General features: G+C 38.7%; 1 protein-coding gene across 4 annotated transcripts in view; it reads left to right on the top strand.

Moving 5' to 3' along the window:
* VPS41 (VPS41, HOPS complex subunit) overlaps positions 1-11,511 on the top strand; it is a 185,012-nt gene that overhangs the window by 38,467 nt on the left and 135,034 nt on the right. For all 4 annotated transcript variants that reach the window (XM_019509076.1, XM_019509074.1, XM_019509075.1 and 1 more), the window contains 2 exons: positions 886-993; positions 3,509-3,586. In XM_019509076.1, the coding sequence (XP_019364621.1) occupies positions 886-993; positions 3,509-3,586 (186 nt within the window). The remainder of the gene's footprint in view (positions 1-885; positions 994-3,508; positions 3,587-11,511) is intronic.

Here is an 11,511-nt window from a genome sequence, read left to right as displayed (position 1 = left end):
GAGAAGGGAGGGCTACTGTAATGCCCCTGGCTTCTGGCCTGAGCCACTGCAGGCATGTGCCTGAGTTTCTGGAATTGGAAGTGAACATCTGTTCACTTGCTTGCCGGTTCAGTCTACACAAGTTGGACTAACCTGCGAAGATTGGATTGGTTCAGGCTTGGGCTTTTTTGAATGTTTATACTTAGCTTTAAGGGGTAATGACGGGGTAGATTTGAGGTTCTGGAATGGATCTAGGTCTCAGTTCATTCATATAAGACGTATGGCGTCCAGATCTCCCTTTACAGGTTGCAGCAGCATGTTTCTACTGGATTGAGTGTGGTTTTTCTCTTTTGGTTTTAACATAAAGCCATTGAGGCATTCTATACAATTTAACATATTCCTAGCCGATATTTTTATTTTTATTTACAGCATTTTGTGTCTGTCCTTCCTACAGAGGTGCAGCATCTTGTAAAGGTCCTCAAGTTTCTTATAGCATGCATGCTTTGGCTCAGAGCTATAATTGGCTATAGCTGCATATCTTATTTTATCATCACCACCTTTGCCATATTCATATTTATATTTTTTTTCTTAATTGGGAATGACTGGCTTTCATTTTACTAAGTACCCATGTACATTTCCCCCTGCTTGTCAACTAAGTGCCTCTGTACAGTATAATTGTATTGATTTATGTATTTACAGTATTTATTTGCATCCAGTACTCTGGTATGAATAACTGGAATGAAACATGGAAGTTTGGCTTTCAGTTGTAGTGGCTGTTGAGAGATCAAAAGGAACCATCTGTGGCTGTTGCTCTGTGATGGTCTATGGGAATTTTTAACCATTTTTTAAAATATAAATTTGAAGGTGTTAAAATAATCTTTCTCTCTCAATCTCTTAATGATGTAGGAAGATGAAAGTGAAGAAGAACCCAAGCTGAAATATGAAAGGCTTACTAATGGCGTGTCTGAAATTCTTCAGAAGGACGTTGCCAGTTGCATGACCGTGCATGAAAAGGTATTCTCTCGCCCTGCAGGGCTGGGAAATGCAGTCATTGTTTTGCTGATTTTAAAATAACTTTTTGTGCATGTGTCCTTCCCTTTACAACAATATGATCTCAACTGCATTTTATTCAGTAAGGACCTTGGCGTCTATTGTGTTTATTTGTTTTGAATAGTTCAGCTGTACAAACTCGATTATGCTGGAGGTTGGTTTAGGGAGTATTTATCTGTGGAAGACAACTGAGGTATCGTTAATAGCGTGGAAAATAAAATAATTAAAATAAGCTTTTACAAATGAATTGTACTTGGTATGTATTCAGTTTGGGATCCTTCTCCCTCCCCTCCATCTAGTTTCTTTACTAAGAAAACACTGAAGTTTGATATGCGGGGTTGGGGAGAAAAGAATTTAGTCATGAGCATAAAAGAATAGTTTTGTGAGATTAAGGGAAAAAAGGGACAGACAAAAGGTCTTTAATATGTGAAAGACAAAGTACAGGGTACTTGAAAGTCACACTTCATAACTTTATGAAACACCTATTTTTAATGGTAAAAAACTTCATACTTACAGTATTCTTGTGTGTATTTTTTAGCACTTTTTGAAAGTTAGTAATGACTCCTTAACAGCTACTATTGTGGTACCTATCTGTTAAATGGTTCATTGGGGTTCAGAATGTGCAGTTTATTTCTCTTACTCAAAGTATTATGGAGTTGCTCTGTTTATGATGGTTTAAGATTATACTTTTAATTTTAACATTTTTTGATAGTACCAATGAAGACCACGAGTCTCTCCACAAACCTTTAGATTTTCTTAAAATTAAACTGGCATTTGGAAAATTGGCCAAAACTGCTACTGATCAATGACGTTTTTACATCCTGGCTAACAGATTAATAAAGTTTATGTATATATGGAAGTGCACAGGTACACCTTAAGTATAGCATCACAAAAAGTGACGCCACAGTAGAGCTGTTTTAACTATCCAAACACTTCTAGTCATGTAGCAAACTAGATACACTATTTATGAGAAGGATCAATATTGTTCGAAGCTAGGGTATTGGGGTCTTTTAGGAATAGGTGTCTTACAATAGAAAGCTTAAAAATAAACATGGATGGTAGGTTTTGTTTTTGAATCATACCCTAGAAAAAGAGTCAACCTGAAAAAAAATACTGTTCTATTGCACATGTATCTCTGATTTAATGCAATTTGGCTTTGTTGGAAGTACCAAAGTCTGGTTTCTTCTATTCAGACTAATTTCTCCCCAGAATTATTTTTTTCTTTCAATGCTAAAGCATCATATTTTCACCAGGCTCGCTGTCTGCACTGGATGACTAATCGTCATGGCACCTGGTGCATTCAAGCAGGCCTGTGCAGTGGAATAGTCATACCTAGTTATGTCTACACACCTGATGTTTTATTAACCAGTATTGATTTTTTTACCCGGGGGACTTTTTTCTTCCTGAAAAAAGGCAACCTTGCAGGAGTGAAAGGCATTGCAGGGAATGAATTTCTAATGAACCCCTTCTTTCCCTTTTTTGACTCCTCTTTAATGTAGCTTCATATTTTAAGTGCCTGAACTGAAATTTCATTTTAAGCAATTCCATTTTGATAAATCCTTTTAAACCTTGACTTTCTATAAGGTTATTTTTTAAAGATTGTGCTGCTTGACTGACACGCTTAGTAGTGCCTGTAAATTTGAGCATTTCATTATAGGTTGCAATGAAGCATGCTCACATGCAGTGAAATACAGAGAATTTAGGAGCCCATACTATTTGAGTAATGCCAAAAGACAGAGAGAAAATCTCTCTGTCATCTGTCAAATAGTACTAAAGTTTCTCCTGTTTTGTTTAGGGCTAGTTCACACAGTTCAATTAACAGTGGGTCTCCAAGTTACTAGATAAACATGTTAAGATTAAAAAAAAAAAAAATTTAGGGTATGGTCTGACACAAAAAAAATATAATTTTCTTGTAGATGTACCCAGTGTTAATTGTAGAAGTGTTATGTAAGGAAAGTAAACTCAGCTGGATGGTAGGTACATTTAAACAAAGCTTAGACTACCTTTCCATATTACATATGTGTACAAATGGCCTAACTGAATAGTGGTATTTTTGTGTGTAAAATATTTTTTTGAACGGCAAAAATACAAACCAAAAATATAACTAATTCCTTAATCACCTCCATGGCTTTGTTTTCAAGTGTATGTTAGTCCCTGCTTTCACACTGCATTTTTAATTTGCTGCCACAGTCCATCAGGCAGTGTGTACAGACTGCAGACACACCATTAGTTGTCAGTAGATGAGGGTCCTCATGACTCATTCTGACAGCTAACTTGCACTATCACAATAATATGGGCTTCAAGCCCTGTTTTATTCTTCAGGAGCAGCTACAATAAGCTTTGTCCATGGAATATTTTCTTTTAGGGCAGCTTTAATCATTAATCTGCTAAACATCTTAAAGATCTTTAGCTGTTTGTACTCGTAATGTTGTATTTATTTAATCTGCCTCTCTCTCTCTCTTTCTGTCTCTCTCTCCAGTTTTTAGCCTTGGGAACACATTATGGCAAGGTTTATTTACTTGATGTCCAGGGAAACATCACCCAAAAGTTTGACGTTGTAAGTACAACATAATTTAGAACAAGTCTACTGGGACATAAAATATTGTGCTGTGCTTGCAAGTAAATAAAGATATGGCTCTCGGTACACCTGAAACTTTATAAATGCATTTTAGAAATTCCTAATCTAACAGTATATGGACACAGCCTGGAATAAGACAGTACAGCCAAGTGTCTCATGTGAATATACCTCAGATTACAAACACTATATACTGATCATGACTACAGAAAAAATACATATTTATTGCAAATAATTATTGTTAATTACCCACTTGAAAGGTTCATGATTCCCATAAGGTATGAGCCTGCTCATTAGCAGACGATTGTTGATTGTTAGTATGTGCACTATCATCTTATCGAGATGCCAAAAGTAATTGAAAATTGATTGATTGTCTTGCTAGTTCAGTTTATCTACTGCAAATATATAAAGCTAATATTTTATGTGAATGTTTTGAAGCTTGAACTCTTAAGGGATTGTATTGATTGAGGAGAATAGGCAGACTTTTATTGTGGTTCCTAGATTCAGAGGACAAGTGAAGTAATGAACTTAAACCTTTTTTTTTAGTCTTAAATGCATTTTTTTTTTTTTTTTTAAAGTATGGAGATTTAGTGAATTTCTGTTTGGTACTGGAGAGGGAGGGAAGGAGGAAATTAGCCAAGTTTGTTTGTTTGTTTTTTTCCCCCTAGCAAATTTCAGTGGGCAGAGATCGTGTTTTTTCATAGCAACATCAGCACTTGTCAAAGTATCCATCACACCGTGTTGACATGTTTGCAAAATAGAACATGTGTTCTGAAGCTGACACAGCTAGCTGCATGTGAAAGGTCAAAGGTTATATTTTTATTTTTGAAAAATCTAATTATACAATTGTTGCAAAAAAAACCAAAAAAAACCCAACCTCCTAGAAACAACCTTTGAAGGAAATTTTATATACTGTAGTGGTCAGATTGACAGTGACCTTACTGGGTATTAGTAAAAGTCAAGTTAATGGTGTTCTATTTCTTTTAACTTTTGTATGCTCAATCAGCCCAACAGGGTAGAAGCTGAGTGCATTTCAAGAGAAGAAAGGCTTTGACTGGTGGCTGCTTTCCATATTCTGATTACTTTGCACGTGTGCCGTTTGTTTAAGACACCATAGTCTTTTCATGCCACTCTGATTTATTTCAAAATATTAGATCAAAATTAGAATGTGTGTAGCAGAAAATAGTTTAATCTCTAATTTATGCTTGAGGGATTGATCCCAAGCTCATTGAAGTCAACTACTCCCTCTTTGCTCCCTCCAGTGGAATTGGACTTTAAATGCATCTACCTTGGAGTTTATGCAGATGGACTCTCAGGGTGTTAGGTAATTGGAAAGCTTTTTTTGACAATGAGGCAACAACACTCTTTTTTGATGGATGGCTGGATACATGTATTTTATAACACTGAGTGCTACCAATAGCTACTGTTCTGTGCTTAAAATAAAGTTGAGGTGGATTTATATAAGTGTTTTCAAAAGTCTATTTTCACTTGCTGATAAGCCCTCTAAACTTTTGCCCTGCTGAACTAGTTTTCCAGGTTTGTGTGTCTCTTTTTTGGTAAAGAAAACACCTAAACATTTTTTTTTCAAGTTAGAAGTAAAAAAAGTGAAATTTGCTCCAAAATAAATAAATATAAGGTTGGAAGAAGAAGAGGAGGAAGACCATTTTTTCCTGCCCACTGTTCTCAAAGTTGTAGGTTTAAAAATAGAGCTTTGGTAGCCATCAGCGAGTCTAAAGCAAAGAACTTGCTTGCCTGTGAAATGCAGCAATGGTGAAGTGCCCCTTCTGGACTTAAATGTAGAAGTTTGAATGCTGTTCCATGAGATGGGGAGAGTCACCTATTCTTTAGCTACTGGAGGTTAGTTGTCCTCCCCAACCTGGTTTTTACCATATCATAATCAGTTGCCTGGCCTGAACAGTTTCTGAAGTTATTAGATTATGAAGCAAGATCTCCATTCTATAACGCAGGAGAAGTGGGTTACGTATAGTACGTATAGCTTTGCTTTCTCTTTGGGTTTTTTCCCTTGGAAGTTTCAGCACAATGTTGTGAGTTTGTGAAGATTAAAAAACAAAACAAAGCTCCTCCTTCACAACAAGAGGGAGAGTTGCCACATGACCTTGGTTAAACCTTTCAGAGGCCAGACACTGTCAAGAGCTTGCAGTAAACAAGCGGTTAGAAAAAAGGAAACATATATTTAAATAAGTGTTAGATGTTGCTTGTGATGTTAGTAGGTAAATGTAATAGTAGGTAAGGATGCTTGACTTAGACTTATTATTTATTTTCAGGGCCAGCAGAATTCTGTCCCTTTTTATATGGTATAGGGTAGCCAAAAACAGGAACATCCATTCCTCATTTGATACCTGGGCTAAGGGAAGTTGCCATATAAACCCTGGAAACTGACACACTAACTGATGTAATTGTTGTACAACACAAATGAGAAGCTTCCTTGTTGCTTCCCATGTTTTCCTTTTTATTTTCTGTTTCTCCACTTTGCTTGTTCTTCTTTCTCTCCCTCCTAACCTTAGGTACATCCCTACAAATATGTGGTTGTGTTGCAATAGCTTGCTTATACCTGTCCACCCGGTATTGATTTGAAATTGTTCTTGAGCTAAAATGCAAACGAGCAATGTTCCCTAACATTAGGTTCTCTCATAATTGCCAGTGTTGGTTTCAGTTCTGCAAAGACTTACTCAAAGTGACTAACTATATTCTGTGACTGGTCTCAGTGGAAGTCAGTGGGACTTGGTGTGTAAATTGTCACTGTTTTCAGGGTTGGGGTGTGTGTCCGTTGGGCAGAGTGGGGTTTATGCATCGTCTTTCTGAAGCATTTGATACAGACTGCTGGACCAGATAGTTCACTGGTCTGTTCAAGTAGCAATTCCTATGTTTTCAGGAAGAGGAGTACAGAGACTTTTCTAAACCATAGGAAGAGGTTTGCAGGTTTTCAGTTTGGAGACAATTGCATGGGATTTGGTGAGGTCCTGCATTTTGGCGACATTGCAACTGCCGTGCCAGTATCCTGGTCTGATCTTTCCTTGTCACTTAGGTTCCCTTTGCTGTCACCAGCATGGCTGTCTTTGTCACTGTCAGCCACCTAAGATTAACTGATACTCATCTTCAAATCACGTGCCGTTGACAAACTGGTGTTCTTTTGTATTAGGGTTCAGTGCATTGAGTGAGATGAAATGTGTCAAATGTGTTAAATTATGACTAAAAGGCAGCAAAAAAAAAAGCCTACTAACTCTACTGACAAAGGATGATGCAGAAGCGATTTACAGCATGTTAATTCTAAATGCCTATACATCTCTTTCCTCTTAGACTGGCTACAATTTATTAATGTAATTATTGCCTCAACTGACATCTTGTGGATAAAGGACTTGTAGATTTGAGGAAAGCTGTACAAACGCATTTAGTTAAGTAACAAATCAAAAACCTTTTCAGAGGGTAAGAAATCCTGCCCTTATTTCCAGGTGTTTTAATAAGCATGATGTTTTAAACAAATATAGGACCCGTGTTGGCCGGTGCCTGTGAAATCCTGCACTTGGCTTAGAAAGGGGCAAATAGTCTGTTTTAGGAGTAGGGTTTTTTCATATTTAATTGTTCAGCAGTGATGTATAAGTGCAGAAACAAATTTAGGTAGCTAATGTTTTAAAGTACTCCTTTTTTTTTTCTGGTAGGGAGAAATTGAATAATTTTTTAGCATGTCACACTTCTGAGGGTATTCAAGACCTGTAAGAATTTTTAAAGAAGCATGAAATATTTAGGAACCACCTCCTTACTTGCAGAATTTTTAAAACGTGTTTTGCAAACTTCTCAGGTCCAATTTTTTTTTTTTAAATATTTGATGTCTCAGAGTTAAAGTAATTTTGTGAATGTGGCTGGCAGAGAAAAGTCACCAGGTTCTCCCTTGCTAACATGGATGTTCAAAGGTGACTTTTTTAGCTGTGGAATGATTGTTCTTAGACCTTTTAAAGGTCTGGGATCTTTCTTAGTTTGGGGCCAGTTATCTTGCCTACCTCAAGGAAGGTATAGGCAGGCAACCTGGTGTATCCACAGGTTGAAATCAATGCTGCCAAGGCTCATTCAAGGCTTGAAATACCTTTGAAAGGACTTTCTTCAAATAGAGATTGCAAGTTATATAGTGAAGTAGCTCTTGTTTATCAGATAGTTAGTATTATTAGGGAGGAGCTGGAACCTAGTTAATTGTTGCAAGTGAAATCATAAAGCATTCTCTGAGCAAGATAATTCTTAGCAGTTGAGTAGTAAAGATGCTACTTTGAATGAAACTTTTGTATCATCTTAGTTTTAACTCTCACACTGTGTCACTTGTTTTGACAGGCTACTTAAAATTCTCTGTTTATTACTTTAACTACATCATTTTAGTTGTCACTGTCTGACTGCAGAAAAAGATTTATCAGTGAAAGGAAACAGAACAGAATTTAGAGTAAAGATCTGGGCAAAGCAGTAGTATGATTTGGGGTGCTAGGATGGTGTTGACAAATATAGAATTGATGTGCAATCTGAGCCAATTTCTGACTCTTGTAGAAGGCCAGCCAGTTCTCTGGCTGCTTTGTCATACATAAGGCTGGAGATGCATGTATCCACTTCATGCTTCCATCCAGAAAAGAAGTTTTGCTTTATATGGCTCAGGGAAATGAACAAAAATATTATAGTTTAAACAAGATTTAAGTCTTCACACAAGTCAGCTGCCCAAAAAATACTCAGCTTTATTTTCTTTCTAATTAGTTCTCTAACTGATACCAGTAGTGAAATTTTAGTTGAATTATATGGTTTATAACTGGCTCCTCCACTCTCTTCAGTGTAGGACTTAACTTTTTATTCTTTTGAACTTTGGTCTTCGGAATTAGCTGTGTGGCAACTAATAAGATCTGTGTAATTCATTTCTGTGTTTTAAAAAAAAAAAACAAAAAAGCAACCGAAACCCTTTTAAATCCATTTCGGTCTAATCTTGTTATTCAGTGCTAAAGGGGATGCATATTAATTATTTGTTCTTAAAATGAGGTTATTTGGTGTCCTGGATGGTTCAAAGTGCTCTGTGGATCTGTCTTAATTTTTATTTTCTTGTGTAAATGACCCTTCCTGATAGAAGGGTCTGGCACTAAGGTCAACTAAGGCAGAGTTCACAACCTAATTGCCCTTTCGATGTTGCTGGATATTTAATAAAGTTAAAAGCAAAGAGCTCTTATGGATACTCTGCATATCCTCATGTCTTTTTTTGTCACGGTTGCCTTTGGAGTAGACTTTTATCAGATACATTGTAATATTGTGAGCAGCAAAACCAGGGTTGCCAACTGTCAGTAAATTTAGTGACTGTCAGTTCTGGGGAAAAAAAACCCAACAGGCTGAAAATGGCTGTCAGCAAAGTGCATCACAGTGTTTAGCCATCAGTAAAAATACTACACTACAGCTTGATTGAAGCTCTGACAGGCAGACCACAGTTGTGCCATCTGGGCTAGGGACAGACATTCAAAAAGCCTGAGCCTCAATTTAGTTAATCTTTGCAGGTTAATCTAACCTGGCTAGACTAAATCAGTTTTGTAACCAGACGGACATCACAGAGATACTAGAGCAGCCCTCCCTTCCATTGCACAGAGCTGAGCTGAGGGGGGCATGGCCAAGCCCTGGCAGGACCTCTGATTAGGGAGGGGTCCTTCCCTTGATAACAGGGCATTTATCAGCTCTGTTATCAGCATTTAACATCTTATCAGAAAATAAAGCCTTACTCATTACAAGCTCTTCTTAAACAGCTTTTTCCAAAGGAAGGAATGCAGGGACATTACCATCTCAGCTGTTGATTATCTCATCACCCCCTTCCCCTGCGCTCTGGCCATTCGCCACCCCTCTGCCCCCTGCTCCATGCTTTGGCCGCTCACCACCCCTTGGCCCTGCATGGGCTGATATGCCCTGGGCCCCGCACACTCCTAGGTATGGGTCTGCTCTGATGACATGATATTTTGTTGGCGACAAGTGTTTTACGCTCAGCCCCTGGGAGGGCAACATACCTTTGCGCTTTTTCCATTTGTTTTTGTTATTTTTATAATAGGGGTTTAAAAATTAAGTCTCTCTCTCTTTCATTCTCTTATTCCAAAACTAAATGTATAAGTAGCTGAAAGCTAAACTTTCACAATTTAGACTTTTGTTCTTGTGTATAGATTTGAGCTCATAAAAACTGTTGTTAAGTAAAAACCAGACAAAAAATACCCCCCCCAAAAAAACCTACCTGAAAAACAAAGCAAACCAAGATGAAGTGCACGTTCTGTTTAAACAGATCTTTTAAATTTTCAGCCTGCAATAATTCTTTAGCATTTAAAGATCAAATGGTGTCACTTGGGGTGCTGATTTCTCCCCCCCGCCGCCCCACTATTTAATTCCATGTCCATATTGATTTAATTAATTTCTTTGGCTGTTATGAATCAAATTCTTTTGTTATCAGCCAGACGTCCAAATGTAGGCTTTCATATTCATAATACTGACCAGCATTATACATCATTTAGGCCAGTGATTCTCAGCCAGAGTGCAATGGCACCCTAGGGTGTTTTGACACTTTCAAGCATGCCGTGTGCTGCCATGCAGTGTTAGCCCTGTTCTGTACAGACATCATTCATCGGATGAACCCAGAGATTTCAAACAGGAATCCAGAGTGTTAAAAATGTTCTGACCTGTTGGAGTTCTTTGCAACAGAAGAATTGCTGTACTATTTTCCCATAGGCAAAAATGAGTGAATGCTAAGACCTGGTATTTTCTAAGGGGTGCCTTGAGTCTAATGAGGCTGAGAACCACTCCTCTAGGATAAAATAAAGACTCCAGTTATAAAACCTGCATTTTATAACCTCCAATTACAAAACTTCCATCCACTGATTCCCGGATATGTTTTCCTCCTTTTACAATTCTTAAGCCCCTCTCATATATTGTATGCAAACCACTTTCTGAGATCCACCAAAGAATGTACAGTCTTCCTAAGCTTAAATACTTGGTTACTATTCAAATGCATGCCACATTTCCCTCTTACTTAACTTTCTTTTCTTCTTCTTAGCTTTGATTTTTAAGATGAAATAAGGTATTTTTCTGTAGTGTAATTGGTTAGGTTGTATTCAGAGTGTATACTACAAATACATAAGTATTTTTGCTATAAGAAGTAATTATGAGTGCCTCTTTAGTAGAGGTGTACCGATGCATCAGTCCATATCATATCGGCACTGATAAAAGGAAAACCGACATTATTGACAATTGGGTTTTTTGGTTTTTTTTTTTTTTTTTTGGCTGATAATGTCACTGATAAATGCCACATGCATGGGCACAGCCGCAGCACGCACAGGATGAGGAGTGCAGCCCAGCAGCTTGGAGAGCAGTGTCCGGCCAGTAAGTCTGTGGAGGGGAAGGGGTGTGTGGGAGGGTGCAGATGGAGGCCCCCACAGTGAGGGTGGGAGTGGGGAAGGGGCAGAGACAGGTACTGCCCAGCCAGGGATTGGTGAGGTGTGGGATGGAGCTGCGAGTGGCTCATCTGCGGGGCGTGGGGGCGGTTTCCAACCCCTGTGCACACCTCCAAGGGAGACATGGGGGGCATGTGCCCCCTGGATCTGTGTACAGGGCAAGGGTGGGCTGTCTTCTGCAGGCTAGGGTTGGAGGTGGCATTGGATTCTTCCTGGTGGAGGGGTTGGGCTGGGGCTATGCTTGGAGTGGGCAGTGGTGACGCTGGGAGGGGGGGCTACAGACATCCCAGAATTCACTGTAGTCCCCCTGTAACCTCCCCCTCCTGTTGCTGCCCACCCTGAGTGCAGCCTCAGCCCAACTCCCATCCTGCTGGGAAAAGCCCAGTGCTCCCTGCCCAGCCCACAGCAGGCAGCCTACTCTCACCATGCGCACAGCTCCAGGGGGCACATGGCTCC

The sequence above is a fragment of the Gavialis gangeticus genome, unplaced genomic scaffold (assembly GCF_001723915.1).
Source record: "Gavialis gangeticus isolate Ggan-Ray unplaced genomic scaffold, GavGan_comp1, whole genome shotgun sequence".
NCBI classification, from domain to species: domain Eukaryota; kingdom Metazoa; phylum Chordata; order Crocodylia; family Gavialidae; genus Gavialis; species Gavialis gangeticus.
The sequence above is the reverse complement of the archived record's forward strand: the minus strand, read 5'-3'. Positions and strand labels throughout refer to the sequence as shown.